At 39.2% G+C, this 22,553-nt stretch overlaps 1 protein-coding gene across 4 annotated transcripts; it reads left to right on the forward strand.

Moving 5' to 3' along the window:
- Positions 1-13,183: 13,183 nt before the first annotated feature.
- NPY1R (neuropeptide Y receptor Y1) lies at positions 13,184-21,592 on the forward strand. 4 transcript variants are annotated; one of them, XM_040237364.1, is made up of 4 exons: positions 13,184-13,385; positions 14,613-14,745; positions 18,596-19,214; positions 19,553-21,592. In XM_040237364.1, exons 3-4 carry the CDS (start codon positions 18,747-18,749, stop codon positions 20,003-20,005), a joined length of 921 nt encoding a protein of 306 aa, XP_040093298.1. In that variant the 5' UTR covers positions 13,184-13,385; positions 14,613-14,745; positions 18,596-18,746; the 3' UTR covers positions 20,006-21,592. The 4 variants fall into 4 exon arrangements, with proteins under 4 accessions (XP_040093298.1, XP_040093296.1, XP_040093295.1 ...); XM_040237362.1 differs by having other exon boundaries at positions 13,185-13,385; positions 14,613-14,970; positions 18,596-19,445; XM_040237361.1 differs by having other exon boundaries at positions 13,185-13,385; positions 18,596-19,445.
- Positions 21,593-22,553: the final 961 nt, after the last annotated feature.

Raw genomic sequence — 22,553 nt, forward strand, 5'->3', positions numbered from 1 at the left:
TTGAATCCAGAAGGTTGCTGATGCTTGAAACTTAATATTGAGGACAACCAGTTCAAGAATCGTGCATAAGCTGGTCACTCACCCAGCAGCACTCCCTCTCACACTGCTTTTAAAACCCTCTCCCTGAAAGCCATCTGGGATTTGATTTTGAGCTGCCCATTCTCCCGTGCCTGGCACCTGCAGTAAACACTGCAGGTTCCTTCACGGCAACCTAGTGTCAGTAGACTGGCTTTACTTGCGAGGGTGAGCAGAACCAAGTTTTATTGTGTAACAGGAAGAGGGTCACAAAGAGGGTCTTTGACCATAGCTAGGTCTGAGAAGGGGTGTGCTTATTAATGCACACTTTAAAACTGAAAGCTGCTATAAGACAGTCACAGTATCCCATGTCTAGTGATGAGTGCAATCCGGCGGGAATAGCACTCTCTGAACTGGAGAGGACTGTGTCCCCTGGGAGCAATGTTACTTGCAAATCTAATTTCTGGGGGCAGTAAATATTAACTATTACCCCAGAAGTCAGAGAAAAAAATTCCTGTGCCCCTTTTCTGCTGAATTTTAGTATTTGATATTCAGGGGACCTGTACAGACTGTTGTTGCAGCAGCCAGAGCCATCCAAGAGCTCACGTATATAAACGTCCTATTTCATTTGTCACTATTTTAACACAACAGGCATTCTGAGAACACCCATAGGCTTGTGTGGTGGGTGAAAGGAAAGATGAAAGTGTCAAGAAGCTATGCCTGGGAAGAACAGAAAGCTTGGTTCTTAGACTTCCTTAACTCCAGCATCTATACTGTATAGTGCCATACCTGCCATGTAAATTTCTACCCTTCTATCCCCTGTATAGTTACAATACATGCCTACTTCTGGGACACATGGGCTTTAAAACAACTTCCAAAAGAGGCCCCTTGTGACTATTGTCTGGGAGGGGGGAATGTCCCCCCTCTCACTTTTGGAGTCCTTGTGGCTGGACTAATGATAAAATGGACACAAGGTAGATTTACAGGAGAAAAAGAAGTATATTTAAATTCATTTCCATGGAGAACTTGTAGAAATGAGACCTCAGAAGTGGCCAAACCAAGAAGCTTTTACACTTTTTAGACAATAAATTTGTGAGAAATTGACAGGACAAGGGAGTTTAGGCTTTGGGTGCTTAATTAGTAAGGCATCTAAATAGAGTTTGTGCTTGGAGCAGTAAATACAAGAAATAATGTGGTTTGTTTATACAGGCTCAGTCGTGTCCGATTCTTTGTAACACCTGGACTGTAGCCTACCAGGCTCCTCCATCCAAGGAATTTTCCAAGCAAGAGTACTGGAGTGACCCAGGGATCGAACCCAGGTCTCCCACATTGAAGGCAGACGCTTTACCATCTGAGCCACCAGGGAAGCCTTATACAGGCTTCTCTGCCCAGATTTCCTATCTCGGGTGATGACGATATCTTTCTGCCTCCACAAGCAGGGAGAGGACCTGTCACAGGAGAGATTATTTCTTGATTCCAGAGAGACAGAAGAGTCAGAGTGTCTCTCTCACACTGGTCTTTTTTTTTTTTTTTTTAATAATTTTTTGATGAGGACCATTTTTAAAGTCTATCGAATCTGCTATAATATTGCTTCTGTTTTACGTTTTGGTTTTTTGACCAGAAGTCATGCAGGATCCTAGCTCCCCAACCAGGGATCAAACCTGCGTCCCCTGCACTGGAAGGCTACGTCTTAACTACTGGACCACTAGGGAAGTCCCACATCGGTCATTTAAGTAATTTGATTAGAGGTAACAAACATGCCATCTTGGCATATTTTGAGGTGGCCCACCATGAGCCCTAACACTATCTTCCAAAAACAAATACAGCTGGTCTATGCAATAAGCTTTTGTATGTTAAAAAGAAAATTGTATTTTGTTCTTTCCACAAATTTAGGTTTTTTTCTTTCGATATTAATCTTTAGGTTGGAATTAATTATTAGAGAAAAAAAAAGGACAGCATGTATTTGAGATGCAGATTGTGTTTAAGCCACCATTTCTGTTCTCACCACATGCACAAACATGCAAGCCTCAAAAAGAGAGTCAGAATTTCTTCTTTAATACACATTTGCCATACATCATTAGAAATCCTTTCTTTTGAAAAGAATTGTCAATTTGTAAAATTTCAACAATTTGTTACATAAAGAAAATATGAAGATAACTGTGCTTTTATTTTCAAATTTCTCAGGAAGGATTCAAGATGAATCATTATAATTCTGTAGAGTATAATAGTGTAATTTTGTTTCTACTTGATGGAGTGTCATTCAAACAGAGGAAGTATCAACACTACCCCGGGAATAGATATAGTAATGTCCACCTCTGTTCTATGTATTTTTCCCACTCACTATTTGCAAAATGCTCATTTGGGAAATTAAGTTGGGTTTTATGTGTGTTACAAAATTAAACTGGCCATTTTCCAGTTTTCATGGTTCTTTATCAGTTATGGAAGGAAGCATATCTATAAAGGTAAAAGTTAAAATTGCTCGGGAACTCCTGAGACAAATTATTGAATAATAAAACACTCCAGACAATGCCTGGGGTAACTTTTCTCTGAGGAACGTCTGTTGTTTTTATCAAAGTTATTGCTGCTTTTCAATAACAACTACCATTTGTGCAGACTAGTTACTGAAGTGCTTTGATATAATCTCAAATGATATGTGATCTCAAACATTAGTTATAGTGGGAGTAAATCAATGAAAGAAAATATTTTAGTTGTATTTTTTTCTCTGAGAATTTTTGTTATATTCGCTAAGGGTAAATGTTTCTTTGTCCACTGTTTCTATCATGATAAATTTAAATCTTTAATTCTTAAAAGGTATGGAAAGGGCCATTTCTGTGTATTAAACATATTTTTATGAGCTCGCTGATGCATTGATTTCCTTGGAATCTAGTAGATTGTCATCTAATCAATATTCAGGACTTAAGGCAAGGAACTAACTTATAATTGTGAAATACATGCAATTTAAATAATGAAAGCTAGTTTTTTTTAAAAAGTTACTCCAAAGTATTTGCATGCACAGAGCCGTTTTCTCAGGGAATTCAATTATAACTTTGAGGTGCTAAGAGGAAACTATAAACATTTCATAGTCTTCTGAGTTGCACTGTGCTACTTAAGTAAGCAAAACTCTTTCTTTTTGATGCCTTAATAATTAAAGCACTAAATATAAATCAGTGACTGATGCCAGTTTTTTTCTCAAAGTAATTTTTCATGTTAAAAATACCTACATACTTACATGTAACAAACATTCATATAGTTATATAATCACATATCACCTATGTATTTGTATACTCATCATTTGTCAAAATACCTGGACTGTAGCTAGGTTTTATCCCAAATTAATTATGTGGTTTTAGACATACAATTTTATCTTTTTAGTCTTTACTTTTTTTGTCTGTAAAACAAAATATTTTGACTAGCAGATCTGGAACTCCCTTTCATTAGGCAGGAAGTTAGCTGAGAGCAAGGAGAGGTGCCCCTTCAGCTAAACATCCAATAGCCACCTAATCTCCACCCCCACCTAGCAATTTACTAGCCCTGCCCTAACATACCCCCATCAGTACTCCAAAATAGTCAAGAGGCTGGAAAAATTCCCCACAGGCCTTCTGGCAGGACTTTCCCTACTCTGAGACATGCCCACACTTCACACTATCATGTACTAAAGCAACCTTCGGTGGCCATTGGATTTATTAACTGCTCATAAATATTCCATGAATACATACATCTAGTTATAACAGACTGAGTTATGGGAAGGACATGCTACAGTAGAATTTCTTGTTATATAACCTGCAGCTGTCAATCAAGACTGTCAATGAACAACTCCCTGGATTAGGCAAATGGCCATTGCCTTTCAATCTCTGTACCCCAGCTCTTCAGGGCCGTTGCCTCCCTTGGCAGGACCCACCTCTCTCTTGAGGTGTTCTTCTGTTCTTTCTTTCCTTATTGTCAATAAACTTTCTTGCAACAGTTAAGAACTTAGGTTTTTTGCGTCTTTACGGAGAACCAAAGCCCATGGAGAGGTCTCCACTATCACTCTGAACTCTGAATACCTATGCCCTTAACAAGCACACATTACAAATATATGGGTAGAAGAATAGCTTATCTGGGTCTGCAGAAAAATTTGATGGTCATAAACATTATTTGTTTCCCCTTCATATTGGGTAAAGGGGAAGAAAAAGAAGAAAGAAATACTGTTGATACAATTTCCTATTATTTTTGCTACAACTGGTAATAATTCTATAGTAATATTTAATTCATTCTTAAAAGTTGTGGTGTTTCTTAAAGCAAATTATTTTATATCTAATTACATTATTTAAGACTTTTATTACAAAAAATATAAAAAATGAGAACATGGATTCCTTTAGAGACACAATATTCTATCAAAAAATTCACAAAAAGTCATATATTCTTCCCTTTTGTAGGTTAAAACCCCTCACAAAAATGTTGATAAATATCACCTCAATATTATTTTAAGATAAATTTCCATTTCTTAGTGAATTTTTATGGCTAAAATATTAAATCCAGTTTTAAGTCTAAATATGGCTTTGCTATATTTAAGTGGAAATGAAAAGGAAATAGTTTATTTATTTTTGGTATGTCAGTTTATTTTTAAGTCTTTAAAAAGGATGTTTAGAGAATGGTTCAAAGCATAAGCTCAGAATCAAAAGTGGATATGGTTGAATGCTCTTCAAAAATCTGTTACCACCTTCTTACTTTTATGCTCATGGATAATCCAGCTTTTAAAAGTATATTATTCAGCAAGTAGAAAAAGTTATGAGACATTTTCATTACTAGGCATTATATTCATTTTCAAAGGCAGCAAGGTCCATTACTCAAGCCTACACTGAATGGTGAAAGCAGAATTCAACATTTAGAAAAATCAAAAAGTTTAAGAAGAATCAAGAAGAGTCTATTAATCATATGTAAAAAAGGTATACATGTGTGATTCATATGCATAAAATGATAATAACCATCATAGGTACAAATGCTAAAGATACGAGATAGACTATAATTCAGAAGGAGAGCGGCATGTATTTGGAGAGGATCCAGCCTGGAGATAAGTGTCCAGAAGTGGCGGTAACTCAGGAAGGCACAGTGTGTGTTGATTCTGAGAGATTTGGGGAGAATGTACTTAGGGGGTCAGGTAGTGGAGCACCAATGTGTTGGGGGGAGGGTGATATTGTACAAAAACATAGTGCAGAGTAAGTTGTGATAAAGAACCAAGAAAGTGCTGAAATCAGTACACCAAAGTCTATACATGACTAACTACCATGACTATACAAGACTATACAAGTATACCAAGACTATACAACACAAAGAAAGCAACTGTTATTGGGGCAAAATTCTGGAGATGCTTGGACAGTGGAGCTAGGAGAAAAGCAAAAAAAAAAAAAAAAAAAAAATTAAAAATGGGTTTTTTTTTTGTGTTTATTATATTTTATATAGTCTACTAATTCTCATCATTCAATCCCTCAAGAAAACTATTTTCAGTATCTTATGAAAAACCAGATATTATTCTAGACTCTAAGCTTTAAGAAGTGAAAAAAATAAAAATAGTTACTGCCTTCCAGAGATTACAGTATAGCTGTAGATCGCTAGAATATATAACTGTCTGCAATATAGTGTGTTTGGAATAAACTCAGAGTGCAGTAGGAATAAAAATAGGAATATAAATACAAATTCAGCCCATGGGAGGAATCTGTAGAGATGGGAGATAGATCTAGGAGAGGGCTTTGTAGTTGAGAAGATACTTGAACTGAAGTTGAAAGAATTGGTGCAAGTTAAACCAGCAGATGGAGGGGGTGGGCAAGTAAGGAATAGGGGAGAAGACACAGAGGTGATAAACAGCAACATTTGGAGACCTGAAGACAGTTCAGTTTAACCAAAGTTTGGGAAGTGGGTAGAGGATCACACTGAAAATGTTTGTTCAAAAGAACACTGTTCACACTTTTCTTGAAGGTTCTGGAGAGCAACTAGATGATTTCAGTTGAGCAGTTTTATCACTGAACTGCTGTGACAGCAGCTGGTGGCAAAAGGACAACTCAGTAGAGAATTAACTAGAGCTTGATGGATATAAAAGAACACATTTGAGAAATATCATGCTGTGAAATCAATGGCAATGTGTGACCAGTTGCCAACTGACCCATCACCCTTGAGGACAGCTGAATCTAAGTGTGTGTAAGAAAGGGAAATGCCGGGAATGATCCTCAGGTTCTGGCTTGAGGGGCTGAGATGATGGCATGGGTTTGGATCACATCGACTAGCTGTGCAGCAAGTTTGCCAAGGAAACCTGGGAGAGGTCTGCACTTCACATGGAGTGCAAGAGAGTTGTTGATGGCAGAGGGTATGACTATGCTTCAATGTGAAAAAATATAGATTAAGAGCTCTGTTAAATGTGGGAGTTTCAGAGCTGATCAAGGAAGAGACAGTAGCAGGAAAAGCATGGTGCACAAGTTTTATTTGGCTATTCTTGAACAGGCTTGCATGACAGGGAAGTTTCTCTCAGCAAGACACCTCCCAGAGATAGCAGTATGGGCTACCACTTAGAAGGAGGATGGGACAAGGAAACCCCTGGGGAGAAGAAGAAAATAGAGAGTGGTTTAGAGACATTTAGAAAATGCCACTCACCAGCAAGATGGGGAGACTTGGGTCAGAAAGCTCTGAAGGGCAGCATCAGATGAGTGTGTTTCTTTGCTGCAGGATTTGTCATTCACGGTTAGCAGATGTTGAGTGCAGTTTCTCAAAGTATATAAAGTAGGTAGGCTCTAAATAGCTAAAAATATATGTATTTGGACTCTATTAAAACAGTTAGATGTGTGAGAATTTGAGATTGGTGCGGTCTGGCATTGATGTCTTGGTCTGCTGTGAAGAAGTAAACAGTATGGGTACCATTTTAGGCTAATACTCATTGCCCATCACTGGCTCATTGATATAACAGGATCCTAGGGAGAGAGGCACCTAAGAAGGAGGTGGAAATGCAAATCCTGGGGAAGAAGGCTGACAAATAGCAAGCAAGAAAAGAGAATCACCTGAAGTGTAGTTAGTAAAGTCAAAGGAGAATAAAAAAGTTTGACCATCCAGGGGTCAAACGAGACAAATGCATCCTAAAGAAAGTCTGAATTCTGTCCCCAGGTGTAGTCATTGGTGACACAGGCAAAACTAGCTTCCAGTGGGCCACCTGAGGCCCAGTGAGAAGACTGGAGTGAAAGGCTTCATTCCTGGAGGAGTGGCCAAGACAGACACAGCAGCTAAAGAATCTCTGACAAGGGTGGACAAGGGCGAGGAGTTGTTTTTAAGTGTTGAGTCAAGAAAAGTGAGTTGTTGAACAAACTGGTATTTTGGGTTATGTTTTTGTTATGTAACAAGCGTCTCAGAACTTAATGGGAAAACAACAACTCATGGGATCTATGCTCATGGATTAAGTCAGTCAGTATCTCAGGAGAGGACAACGGCAGTAGCTTGTCTGTGACATGGTATTTGGGGCATCATCTGGGGAAATTCAGTGTGTTGGTATGACTTAATGCTTGGTGTCTGGATCAGCTAGGCTGGAGGACCCACTGCCAAAATGAAGCATGCAAAAGAAAATAAATACCCTATGGTAAACAGCATTATTTCCTTCTTTTTATGGCTGAATAATATTGCCACCACATCTTTTTTATCCATTCTTCTGTCAATGGACATTTAGTTTGCTTTCATGTCCTGGCTACGGTAAATAGTGCTGCAATGAATACTGAGGTGCATGTATCTTTTTAAATTAATATTTTCTCCAGATACATGCCCAGCAGTGAGATTTCAGGATCATCTGGTAACTCTATTTTTACATGGATGGACCTAGAGATGATTATACTAAGTGAAGAAAGGCAGACAGAGAAAGACAAATCTGATGATACCACTTATATATGAATCTTAAAATTTGTGCAGATGAACTTATTTACAAATCAGAAATAGACTCACAGAAATAGAAAGTAAATTCATGGTTACCAAAGGGGAAAGAGGAGGTAGGGACAAATTAGAAGTTTGAGATTAACATATACACACTACTTGATATAAAATAGATAACCAACGAGGATCTACTGTATAGAACAAGGAACTATACTCAGTGTTTTGTGATAAACTATAAGGAAAAGAATCTCTGTCGATGACTCTTTGCGACCCCGTGGACTGTAGCCCACCAGGCTCCTCTGTCCATGGGATTTCCCAGGCAAGAACACTGGAATGGGTTGCCATTTCCTTCTCCAGGGGATCTTCCCAACCCAGGGATCGAACCTGTGTCTCCCACCTCTCCTGCACCGGCAGGCAGGTTCTTTACTACTAGCACCACCTGGGAAGCCCTCATAAGGAAAATAATCTCTTTCTTTCTCTCTTTATGTATATACACGTACATATAATTGAGGGCTTCCCTGATAGCTTAGTTGGTCAAGAATCCACCTGCAACACAAGAGACCCCGGGTTGATGCCTGGATCAGGAGGATGCGCTGGAGAAGGGATAGGCGACCTCCTCCAGTATTCTTGGGCTTCCCTTGGGGCTCAGCTGGTAAAGAATCTGCCTGCAATGCGAGAGACCTGGCTTTGATCCCTGGGTTGGGAAGATCCCCAGGAGAAGGGAAGGCTACCCACTCCAGTATTCTGGCCTGGAGAATTCCATGGACTGTATACTCCATGGGAGCGCAAAGAGTCAGACACAACTCAGCGACTTTCACTTTCTTTTCTCCAACATATAACTGAATTACCTTGCTGTACACCTTAAACTAACACAACATTGTAAATCAACTCTACTTCAATTAAAAAAATACCCTAGTGGCTTTTAGTCCTTTCAGAAAGAAGTGGGGGGGGGGGGGTCCACTGAGGCTGAGGATATGAGGTAGGAGGCTGGAGGAGAGGGGTGGAGAATCGAAATAGTTTCTAAGAGGAGAGGAATTGGGAGTCCCCAGGCCTGAGAATTTCTGAGTAACATTTAAGGCTCAACTGAGATTTTGAACTTCTTGTTGCAATACTCTGCACAGTTGAGTTATTTCCAGCAATATACAATACTAGTGGAGAGTGGTAGCTATACAGTTTCCTAGGGTAAGAAGGGTTGGGTTATATCACAGACCATACTTGGATATAAACCTTATTCTAGATTTATTCATATGTATACCTGAGGAAAGAAAAGCTCTAGCTAAACCTTAAAGAAAAGGGTGAATGAGGAATAGTTACCCTACCAAAGTGATACCTGGGAACAGTTCTTGCCACCTCTGTGCTCATTTGTCATATTATTTAAATGCATATAAATGAATCTTTCTCTTATTTTGGGGAAAAACTGCCCAATCTCAAGTTAAGAATTAGCTTTACTTCATGGGGTTAAGTTTGATCTTCTGATGTGCTGTGTTGAGAAGGGGTCTAATGCCAAGCCTGGGATTTCAGGGGTGGGGCGGGATGAACAGAGAACTTTGTCATGGATGATGGAAGGTCAGGGGTAGTGTTCATCCTAGCCCTTCTCTCTAGCTATACCTACTCCTGTTTGAAAGGAGATATGAAGGGAATGGTAGTAATTACAATAAAAAGCGATAGTAGTACAATGACAAAGCTCTTTTCATTATATCCTGTAAGACATACATAGCATTGCACTTTTGTAAAATAACATTACACGTGTGTTGAATGTTTAAAGAGTGTCTAACAGGACGAAATCTGCAGAAAAATGTTCAAATATTTTCTAAGTAATTTTAAGATCATTGTCATATAGAATTTATTCTGACAGAATTTTATAACAAATGCTCTAAATTTGTAGCCTACTTCCTTGAGTACATTCCCATTTCAAATCAAGAGCAAATCTATGACCAATATTTGGTTTCTTCTATACTACGAAGATAATTGAATTGTCTATATACTTGCATACTAACATTTTAATTAAACCAACTGTCACTTCTTTCTGTTAATTCTCTCAAAAAGATAGCTGAATAAAGTGACTAAACGGATCATTTGTACTAACCAATTTAGTCAAAGTTCTTTACCTACTATATTTTATTGGCTCAAAGATGAGGACTTAAAAAATATTTTAATATTATGAGATTTAATTACAACTGATTGTATGTCATTTCTTTACGAGAAGCATTTTTTCTTTCTTGGTGGTCCATAAAGTAACATTGCAACTTACATTCTATGGCATCATAGATTCAAAGAAAAGCAGAAGGTAAGTCACAGAAAGAAGGAAAAATTGGCATCTAATAATTCATAGAATAATGAACTGATTCACCAACATACTTAACAGTAAGTTCTTTCCAAGTAGAATTTTCTTCTAATCAATATTACCTACATTCTAAATTTCACAGGTAGTATTAATTCCTATCAAGATTTTTCTGTTGACACAACATTGTTAGTCAACTACACTTCAACAAAATTAAATAAAAAATATTTTTCTGAATGATGTTGTGATAATTCTCATGTATCAAGACCTTACAACATTTCAGGAACCTTAAGCTTTATAGCAGAAATTCATCAGGCAGACAATAAAGTAATTACAGTGAGTAAATTCCAGAGTGAATATAGTGACAGACTTTTATCTAGCCAAGGAGTGAATCATGTAATTTACAGCACCAGACCATAAAGCTCTTCCAATTTTTAAATGATAAAACTAAGATCTACAGAGGTTTAAGGTGTAGATCCTATGCTTCTGTTTAAATGGTAGAACAAGACTGTTGCATGAGAGAACATGAGAATAAATCACTAATTTAATTCTCCCAGTCATGATTTGTAGATCTGGCTGTTGTGAAATTTCACAAGATGCCAAAAATTTTCTCTCTCTAGCAAAGGTTAGGTTTTACCAGGGCAGGTAGCAAAGTATGCAACTGACTGTTCACTTAATAGTAGACAGAAATGAAGATCTTTAACACATACTTTTTAATCTTTTTGAGAAATTCAGATTATTGTTTAACACATTTTCTGAGCAACTCATACTACTTTGCTTATTTCAGATCTTCTATATGATTACATTATAAGAAGATCTTATACTGTGCTTATAAGTTTTTTTATTTCACATACTGCAAAAAGAGTCTTTAGTAAATGATATTCCTAGAAAACTGTATAAATCTGTTTTCATTCAGAGTTTCAAAACCTCCCTTGTATCATAAAATTTGAAGTGGAAAAAAGTCTTTGAAACCAACAATTTTTCAAAGATTAGTATTTGACATTAATGTCTCAAGAATGCAGCTTTATAAATTGGCCTTGGTGGGGACACTTTATAAAAAATTAAGAAGATGATTAAATACAATGGACATCGTAATTTGGGCATTCTTGCAGACATACTTTTATTAGTATTCTTGGAAAATACAGAAAAGAAAGTGTCTAATGACTCCAAATTATATTCTTAAATCTAAAATATTTGCTGATATAGCAAATTGTTTACATAAAAATGTATTAGTCTTAGAAAATTAAATTATTTCATCTGTAATTCTTGCAGCAGAGTAAAAACAGCCAATTTGATGATGAGGAGCTGGGGTAAATCTGTTTCTATGAACAGAATGTGACTTAAGGGATGGAGTAAACAGAGAGTGAATAGAGACCTAAACGAGTTATTTCTCTTTAAACAATTGAAACTCCTAAAGTGTCTTATATTTTCATCCTTAGTTTAGAAAGAAGAAAGTATAAATACCATTTTACTATTCTTTAATCATTACTGGGTTTTTAAAAAATATGATCGTATGTATTGTTATAGTATATTTATTACCTGATGGTGGTATTTTGATTCTTGGTCGTAATCCCTTTCCAACTTTATAAAAATACAGTGCTCAGTCATATATGACTGCGCCCCATGGATTGTAGCTCACCAGGCTCCTCTGTCCATGGAATTTTTCCAGATAAGATACTGGAGCAGGTTGCCATTTCCTACTTCAGAGGATCTCAACCCAGGGATCTAACCCGTGTTTCTTTTCTCTCCTGCATTGGCAGGCGAATTCTTTACCACTAGGGCCACTTGAGAAGTCCCCTTATAAAAATATACCTAATGACAAATATTTTAGAAACCTTTTTTGAGGGGGAGGCACTACAGAGATTATTTATATAAATAATGAGATATAATTTCTATTGAACTTTAAATAGTATTTCATCAGTCTAACAATTAGAAAGATAAAACATTTTCCAACAAAGTTTAAGTAATTCCATTTGTCTTGGAATTTTGTTCTGTTTTTAGTTTGAAAGCAGATTGCAATCGTAGTTGTTATAGCAATAAAGGTTGTATGTATCTCCTAGACAGTGTTCTGTATATTTATTAGGAAGACTTTTTATTATTTAAGTTTGATTTGGAAGAAGTTGTAGTCGTCTACATCAATAAACAGTGTGTGTGAGAGAGAGAAACTTTGGCTTTTCCAAGTACACTGCTGCTGCTGCTGCTAAGTCGCTTCAGTCCTGTCCGACTCTGTGCGACCCCATAGACGGCAGCCCACCAGGCTCCCCCGTCCCTGGGATTCTCCAGGCAAGAACACTGGAGTGGGTTGCCATTTCCTTCTCCATCCAAGTACACTAGAACTATGTAAAACATCTGAGATCATTGTATCACAATTGGCCTGAATGATCAGGCACCAGGATGGCTTTGCTCCATCAATGCACTCTAGGTACATTGTATTCTTTTATTCTTTCATAGCGTTCCGCACGGTAGTAGATTAAGTACCTAGGAAACGGCACTGACTCTTTCTGACCCAGGAAAATGTTCCGTTCCTCATGCTCCTCGAAAGGAGTAGCTCGATGCTGGGAACACATCTGACTCACTGCATTTTCCTAGCGGAAAAAGAAAGAAAGAAAGAAAGAAAACCTTCAGAAAAGCCAGTCCATCTTATCTGAGATTTGCTATTTGTGCTTTTTTAAGGTTTTCTCTTTGTTCGCTGTTAAAACAAACTTCTGGTCTGGCGTAAGAAACAACCGAACATCACAACAGAGGCGAGAGATACAGGAGCGGCGCAGTCGGGATGGGCTTAGTGCCCGCTTCCCCGGAGCTGGGCTTCTCTCGGCTTCCCGCACAGCCTCGGCCGCGAGGTGGCACCGACCGCCAGCGACGGCGCGCGGGCGGGACCTCAGCCGGGCGCAGCGCCTCCCTGCCCGCCCCTCGGAGCGCCGAGCGCGCTCCCCGTCCGGGGCGCGTGGACGGACAGTGCGCGCGGCTGTCCGCGCTGCCTCTCGAATTCTCCGGCGAGACCACGGAGAGGGTGCGGGGGGCTGCCGCGCACCCGGGCTGTCACGTGTCTGGGACTAGGTGGAGCTCAGCTTCAGGGGCGGCTCTTTCCTTCCCCACCGATCTTTAGGATTTGTGCCGGAGAAACACCCGCGATCTTTCCACTCCGCTCCGTTCCCTTCCGCGACCGTCCTTTTCGCTTTAATAAACGGGCCAAAAGACGGATCCAGCAGAGAGGGTAAGTTTCAAGTGTACACTTTTGAAGGGACTGACTTTTGAGAAATCTCTCACTGATGAGGTGAAGGATGAGAGAGGAGGGAAAGGCTTTTGAGTCTCGAAATGGGGAGCTGCGGGCGCCCGGGCAGCCTTCCGTTCGGTCCCGAGCAGGCGGTAGCAAGATGCTCCATACCCCCGCCCCCCCCCCCCCCCGGGACCGCTGCGGTGTGGGGTGGACGTCGGTGACCCAGGTTCTGTATGGGATTCGAGTGCCCCTCCTCTGGCCATGGTGAGACTGCGTCCCCCTTCCTTCGCTGTCTTTGACATCTTTCGCGAGCCTCCGCGGGGCGGCTACGCTGGGCTTTTGCCGAGGAACGCGCGGCTGGGACAGCGGGAGGAGGAGGGCTTGCGGGTTCGCCTCGGCCCCGCGTTCCGCTCGTGTTGGCGGGGAGCCGCCCCGGGCCAGGTGGGCGCCCAGCGCGCCGCCTGGGTGGAGCCCTACCCCCCGGAGCTGGCCTCCCCTGTCTGACGCCGCGCACAAAGAGACACCCTCTTCCCTACTTCCGAGTTTCCAGCATCCAACTCTTGAGCTCCTTTTACACTGGTGGTGGTGGTGGAGCGCCACTGGGTAGGAAATTGTGGATGAACTGGAGATGGGGGTGGCCAAAGTGGTCCATTGGTCTCCAGGTAGACTGGAGAGCGGAGAATGTTTTAAGGACTGACACAGGGTTGGATCTCTGGGTGGGTAAGATCGCCTGGGAAGGGAATGGCTGCTCACCCCAGTATTCCTGCCTGGAGAATTCAATAGACTGGGGAGCCTCGTGGGCTACAGTCCATGGGGTCGCCAAGAGTCGGATGGGACTGAGCAACTAGCACTTCCACTTTTCCCGTTGGGCCAGAGAGAACTGAGTCTGGGCTCCGCTTGTTTCCGGCCGTTGTGGATGTTTTCTGCTTCGCCAGTCTCATCGTTATTGGTAGAGACATCTCCAAACAAATGGATGACAAGCGTGTGAGTGTGTGTGAGGCGGAGAGGGAAGAAGTGGAAGTGTTAGGAATGAGGACAGTTTGAGGCAATTCACCTGGTTACACAATATGAAAAAGGTGGGCGCGTAAGCGTGCCGACAGGAATTTTGATTTAACACATCCCATTTGTTCTTTGATAACTCAGGAAAATCTAGGGGAGGGGAAAGTGAGGGAATGTGTTTTGACATTCCTTTATTTTTTCTTTTGTTCTTTTCTTTTTTTAAAGGGCTTTCAGATGTGCCTTCCCACCAGGATCCCAGGGAGAGCATAACTTGCCAGGTGGCACACGGGCAGGGGAAGCACAGAGCTTTCCTGGCTCTGCCTGAACGGGAAACCCCAGCAACAGTGTTGCTTCCCCGGTGAGAGCAGAAAGCTGTCTGCCCGGTTGCGTTGCATACCGATGACCAAAGACCTACTGCTTTTCGGGGGGTGACTACTGCTTTATTAGTCTTTCCTAATTGTTATATGGCAGCTGTCTGTTGAGCAAGCCCTCCCGGAAGAGAAAAAAAAAAAAAAACAAACAGAATTATGTAACTCACTTCCATGAACTAGCAATAACTTTGCTTATTAACAAAGTTAATTTGGTAAGTAACAAGGCTGATACTTCTTTTCCAAAGACTAGGGAGTTGAGCAGCCAGTTTTGAATAAATGATAAAATGTACCTGAAGCAGACCCAGAACAGCAAACCATGAAGGCCAGTACTGTAACTGTAATGGAGAAACATTTCCATTTGGAAGGGGGCTAATTTGCCAACTGGTGATATATGTAGTGTGTCTGTTTTGTCCCTAGGAGCACAACAGCTCTATTGAGATTTAACAACCATTCGTTCTTATTTTGGGTACCTATTTCATTTTAGGTATATTGGAATAATAAATATTAAATCATTTTCTTTTTCAAAGATGATGTATGTAAATTCTCAGTATTGTTATTTTTTGACAATTATCCTTGAGATTATGTTTACGTAGGCTGAAAATATACCTTTTATCTAATGCAGAACCGTTTTACACAAGTAGAATGACATGCACTTAGCAAAGGAGTCTTTTGAATACTCTAAAAAAATAGTTTTCATTTTCTATGTAGCTAAAGTGACTTCAACTTAATAAGAAAACTGCTATTCCTCAACAGGTATGTGTAGCAAATATAATTTCAAAGGATATACATTTCAAATATAAATTCAAAGATAATGTCAAAGACTGGAGTTTCAGTAGATTTAACCTAAATTCATCTGCAAGAAAGCTTTGTAGCCCATAAACTGTAATAATTTAATAAGTGTTTACATTAAGTCCCATATGTAGTGACTTTTGTCAAAGTCAAAATTAGATATAGATGTAAAATAGATATAAACTGTATTTTTCTTTGTTTTCACTGCAAACATCTTGGTGCCTCCATTACCTGTTGCCTAGGTTAATGGACTAGCCTCTAAATGAACCTACCTACTTCTCTCTCCTGTCTTAAGTCCTTCAAAACAGCTAGAGTAAGAATTTTAAAACACTATGATAGGACCACGTCTTTACCAGAGACTCTCTGGCGAGTCCTCCTCTCGTCTCAGAGACAAGTCAAGGACTCTCCCTGGAGTCACACTCTGCAGTCTGTTTCTCCTCTGCTTACCCTCCAACTACTGCCCCATAGTCCCTCCCTTATTTGTTTCACTTCTCATCTACTTGCACCACATACACTCCAGTCATAGGATTTTGGCTGTGTTTTCCAAGCGGGCTGCCTCCCTGAGGTGTCTGCCTGGCTCCGCCCCCCCGCCGCCGGCGGGGTCTTGGTTCATAGCCCTTTTCTCAAGCAGTCAGAGGCCTTCCAAGCCACCCAGCAGCAATGCCCTCCCAACAATCCCAGGTCCCCTGCCTTGCCTTTTTCTTCTCCACTGCACTTGCTACCATCTGTGTACTGTCTCTTTTACTGATTTATTGTTTCATGCCTTTCTCTGTCCATAAGACTAGAAACCCAGTAGGAAGGTTACTGTTGTTTCCACGAAAACCACGTCTGACACAAAATTGTGTCTGATAAATATTTCTTGGATGAGTGAATTCTCTTTCAGAAACAATTCCTTTTTAAATTTTTCACGAAGTGGAACATCCCCCACACCTGGCCTAGTAAAATGATTCTTTTAACTAGCATCCATTTTGCATGTAAAAGGACTATGATAGTGTAGACAAGGAAGTCACCTTGGAGTCCATATCAGCAAACAAAGAATGCTGGGCCATCAAGCCACCAGCTACTGCAGCTGCCCTGAACTGTGTACCCTGAGGAAATTCACACAGGAAAGAAGAGGACACTAGCCCTGACAGTATTTCAGTGAGCCCAGACTCTTGTATAGAAATGCATTAAATTCATTAACTTAAGGTGTCTTGTTTTCTTTAATTAACAGTAATATTTTGATGTTCCAACTACCTGATTTTTGTTGCAAAAACTCCTATATATGTATACATATGACTGATTCGTGCTGTTGTACAGCAGAAACCAGCATAACATTGGAAAGCAATTATCCTCCAGTTAGAAATTCTTTTTCCTGAATTCTTAAGTTCAAAATTTCCAAATAATTTTTAGATTAACACTTGCTTCCTCTCTGTTCATTTTCAGACACTGATAGACACAGATATCCTCTGTCTTTGGTATTCTTGAGAGAAAAGTGTGATACCAAGGAAGTTCAGGAGTCTTTCCAGGCTGCTGACAGAGGAGAGAGTTTCTACAGCATTCACACTTGATATCATTCCACTGCCTTTCCTAGCCATGATACTTTCATACTCATTACATGGTAGCAACCTTTACCTTTATTCAGTTTTATAAGTTGTTTTATAACAGACAGCACCTCATATTCTAGAAAGCAAAAGCACTCAAGGAAAGATTCAATAGTGGCACCACTTAAAAGGCAAAAGCATATTTTATTCATGAAATGTCTTATCTCCTTTTCAATGGAAGTAAATCTGCATGATTTTCTTTATTGTTCTCATGGAAGAAAGGAAAGCACTGCAATGCCCTTTCTTAACACAGGCACAATGGCTTGTTAATTAACATAAGAAACCCCATGTCGTTTATTTACTTAGTAATCTAAGGAATATCAGAGATTTTTTTTTTTTAAGGAGGTTTTAAGGTCTACACGACTGTTGTCTGTGATTTGTTTTATTGGTAAGAAAAGAGTATTCCTATTACAAAATGCTGTGAAAGATCAAAAGTACAACTAAAATTTACATCTCAGCCTTGTATCTGTATACGTATAGCCTAGTGGGGAGGGAAGATATTTACATGAACAAAACCTCAGAAATCCATAGAAAGCTTCTGACATGTTAATAAAATTATTGAATATTTAAGTCAGAAATAACTTCAGAGTTACCCCAGTTGAATCCCCTACACACGATGAGAACTTGCCCAGACTTTCTAGTAGCAATTACAAATTATGTGTGGGGAACAGTTTGCAGGCAGTTTGTGCCATTTGATTAAACTCTTGTTCCTCATAAAGATGTGAAATAGTTCTAATATAATCCACTTCCCTTGGTCCTGCTTCTAACTTGAGTGGACATAATATTCTGAACCAGAAGCCATGGACCAAATGCTGCCCATTCAGATGGGAGAAGATGTGTGTATGATTTCTAGGAAGTCTTTCCTGGATTAAACATCTCTTGTTCTTTCAGCAGTCTTTCATAGGACAAAATGTCTTGGTGGTTCACTGAATTGATCATTTTCTTAAGGTACTTGTGCCAAATAGTCCTCTCTGAAGAGCAGTTCAGTGTATGACGGGGCTATTGCTATCAATACAATTTGATAAATTCTTTTTTAGAATAGGAGAAAGAATTAGGTACAATTTTTTTTTGTTTTCCTTTGTTAGTTTCATATCTGTTTCATATGTTCGAACCTGTGCATTGTTTTTTTAATATGTTAATATTCCTACAATGTTTAGGAATGTGCTGATGGTCCTTTATGTAAAACTTATAGGCAGGTGATTTATACATACTTTACTAATGCACAGACCACTACATTTTCCTGAAACTCAATACATAAATACATTCAGTTAAAAGTATTAGTAGTGTTTTCAAATTGTTTGCACCATTTCTACTATATTAAAAAAGATGTATATATATATATATATATATACAGAATACATTTTGTTTATTTCAGTGTATTCACTTTAAATTGTACTATGAATGAGAACTTGTTGCAACTGCCCTCAATAAAATTAATAAAACAATGGTCATTTTCTCCTTACAGATTGTTCAGTTCAAGGGAATGAAGAATTTAGAATAATTTTGATAAATGGAATTTAATATAGAGAATAAAAATAAGTTGAGTCTTTGACCTGCTTTGAAGAAACATACTGTCCATTTGTCTAAAGTCATCTATAACAGCCAAACCAGTCAAAATGAATTCAACATCATTTTCTCAGGTGGAAAATCATTCAATCTATTATAACTTTTCAGAGAAGAATTCCCGGTTTCTGGCTTTTGAAAATGATGATTGTCATCTGCCCTTGGCCATGATATTCACGTTAGCGCTTGCTTACGGAGCTGTGATCATTCTTGGGGTCTCTGGAAACCTGGCTTTGATCATCATCATCTTGAAGCAAAAAGAGATGAGAAATGTCACCAACATCCTGATTGTGAACCTTTCCTTCTCAGACTTGCTTGTGGCCATCATGTGTCTTCCCTTCACATTTGTCTACACGCTGATGGACCACTGGGTTTTTGGTGAGGCAATGTGCAAGTTGAACCCCTTTGTGCAGTGCGTTTCCATCACTGTGTCCATCTTCTCTCTGGTCCTTATTGCCGTGGAACGGCATCAGCTGATTATCAATCCTCGGGGTTGGAGACCAAGTAATAGACATGCATACGTAGGTATTGCTGTCATCTGGGTCCTAGCTGTGGCTTCTTCTCTGCCCTTCCTGATCTATCAAGTATTGACAGATGAGCCCTTCCAAAATGTGACCCTTGATGCGTTCAAGGACAAATACGTCTGCTTTGATAAATTTCCATCAGACTCTCACCGGCTGTCTTATACCACTCTCCTCTTGGTGCTACAGTACTTTGGCCCGCTCTGTTTTATATTTATTTGCTACTTCAAGGTAGGAAAACCTTTTCCCCTTAGCATTTTCATTTTTACCTTCTTTCCGCAGGAGTACTCATTCAGTGAATGGTTCTATTTGAATTCTTTATTTCTTCCCTCTTGTAGATATACATACGCTTAAAAAGAAGAAACAGCATGATGGACAAGATGAGAGACAATAAGTACAGGTCCAGTGAAGCCAAAAGAATCAACGTCATGCTGCTGTCCATCGTGGTGGCGTTTGCCGTCTGCTGGCTGCCTCTCACCATCTTCAACACTGTGTTTGACTGGGACCATCAGATCATTGCTACCTGCAACCATAATCTGTTGTTCCTTCTCTGCCACCTCACAGCCATGATCTCCACTTGCGTCAACCCCATATTTTATGGCTTCCTGAACAAAAATTTCCAGAGAGACCTGCAGTTCTTCTTTAGCTTTTGTGATTTCCGGTCTCGGGATGATGACTATGAGACCATCGCCATGTCCACCATGCATACAGATGTTTCTAAAACATCTCTGAAGCAAGCAAGCCCAGTCGCACTTGAAAAGATCCACACTGATGATAATGAAAAAATCTGAACCTGCCATAGCATTTGGTCCCAAATGATTGACATCTGCTTAAAAACAAGCACAACCTGAATGGACTTTCATTACCTGTTCTCTTATGGAATGGGATTGAAATCATTTAAGGAAGACCAAGATTTTCTTGTGTTGCTTTTTACTGCTTTTGTAGTAGTTGTCATAATTATATCTGGAACAAAATGTGTGGGCTTTAGAAAATGTTGGCAATAGCCTTGACCAAACATCTTTGAAGTGCTTTTTTGTAAACTTATGCATAGAGTAGAAAGGCTTTTATATTGTGTTTATTAGAAAGAAATTTCTTTAATATATTTGTATAAACTGACTTTAGAAGCACTGTACCCGATGTTCTCCCTCCATTGAGCCACCCTGGCTCACTGAGCTTGTTGGTAGATCAGACAGTCCTGCTTAGATGAGATTGTCAATAGGTTGGGCAGTCCTGTGCAGTATACACATCCTTTCAGCCTGTTACATGTGACAGCTTGCAAAAGCAGCATTCAAGATGTGAAGCCTACTCTGAGATCGTTCAGAAGTGACTTGCATTGTTTTTGAAATTTTAAGACAGGATTTAGTTTGCTCCTAATTGATTATCACTTCAGATGAAAAAATGCATTTAAAAATACTCAGTGGTGAATATCATGGGGAATTGGGTCATCCACAAGAATTAAGTGGGAAACCAGTTCCCTAACCTCAATACTATTTTGGTTTCTGACAACCAAAGGATTTCAGAGTATAACAAGTAAATTAGTATTGCTGCATAGAGTTGGAATATATTTATTTGAATGAATGGTCAAGAGGCTTCCGTTCTTCATGGACTGTTCAGTGTTTGTCAAGCTTTCTGGCATAAATAAATATATATGTAACTTTAAAGCATTTATTTCTAACTTATATATGACCACAAAGTGTATTTTCTATACATCAGTGCCTACATACTCATTTTTAATATTCAGTGGCCATATTTCAAAGGGCACAAAGGTGTACAGAGTTGAAAGACTGTCCACCCTGCCTAGGTGGGGTAGATACCAGAAAACTGAGGTCACTTCCTGTAGCTCATGTTAACTTATGTGAACTGTGTGCTTTGTGGAGTCTTAACAATCATGCACTGTGTACCAAGGCATTTTGTCACATTAATATATTGATACTTCATTTCAGGTACCCTGTAATCATGATTGAACCTCAGAATCATTGAAAGGAGAGATATTTTAAAAAATAAGCATATCTTTGATGTATTATACAAAATATTAAATGTGTCTGATTTTAGAGGGGCAGACATTTTCTTTACTAAAATTGTTTCTGTTTTCTGAACAGTCTCTTTTGTGTCTCTCTTTAGCTTCAATTTTGTTTTTCTTTTTTGGTCCCTTGTCTTCCCTCCTGTGAAGCATCCTCTATCTGCTTGCCAATAAAGCATTTTCTACCTTGTGGTGTAACCCTTGGTGGTCCAGCCTCTCTCCCTGGCTTTCTGAAGCTTAATGAAGACAGCAACTGTTTATAAGATTCTGTGTCCCAGTGTATTTAGCAAGGTGCAAGCAAGTACACAGAAGGTTTTTAAAATTTTTTCTTAAAAATGATTAAATAATGGTCCAAATCCTTCTTTCTCATTTATTATTGAATTGACTTTACATGCTGAAATTTTACTGGACTCCTTCTCCTAAGTTCTTTCTTACCACAGAAGTGTTTTCTCTTTTATTGTATAATTTTCATTTCTAAAATAACCAAAATGACACTTTAGAAACTTGCATGGTTTGTCTTGTGAGACAAATATCAGTCTTTGCATCGAATGTTAATATAAATTCAAATTATAGTCGAAGAATGAATTTTAGTTAACTGAAAAAAATTCTAAAACCATCATTTAATGCATAATGAAAAATATCATCTTTCCTTACCAAAACCTGGAATTTGAAACTCACTGGTGTTTTCTGCTTTGGGGGACAAATGGGAGATTTTGTCTTTGTCTACTTAGGTGCTATGGAAACAAATAGCTGCTTGAGAACAGCCTGAATATGCAGGTGCTTTTTTTTTGTCAGCACATTTGCTGAGATGCCATTTCTAGAATCTTCATTCAGCTGTATAGGCTGCTCATTCTTTAGCTTTTCATGAATACTGAACTAAATACCAAATTATTCTCTTTCATCCAAAGATGTCCATGAGCTAGTAGTAAAGTCTACAGATCCATTGTGATTCAAGAAGAAATAAACATTCATGTTAAACACAAAACATTGAGTTGTCTTAAACTCAAGAACAAAAATCAATTGCTGGTTTAGTACAAGAGCATAATTATAATGTAGCTTATATAAAATAGAAAATGATAATAGGGTTTCAAGCACTTAGCCTAATCAAGTAGTATATCAAATACTTAAGTACATGTGAGGTTGTGTGACTGGTGTGACCACTTCACAGAAGAGGCAACCAAAGCTCAAGCTGAAATATCTGAGCCCCACACACTGAGCAGCAGATGCAGCAGGAACCAGGCTAAGGTGTGGCCAGTATTATCAAACCCATTAATGTTCTGAACTTTAGGAAGTGATTTCTCTTTCCCTCCTTACAAGTA

Source organism: Oryx dammah, unplaced genomic scaffold (assembly GCF_014754425.2).
Source record: "Oryx dammah isolate SB20612 unplaced genomic scaffold, SCBI_Odam_1.1 HiC_scaffold_3, whole genome shotgun sequence".
Taxonomy (NCBI): Eukaryota; Metazoa; Chordata; class Mammalia; order Artiodactyla; family Bovidae; genus Oryx; species Oryx dammah.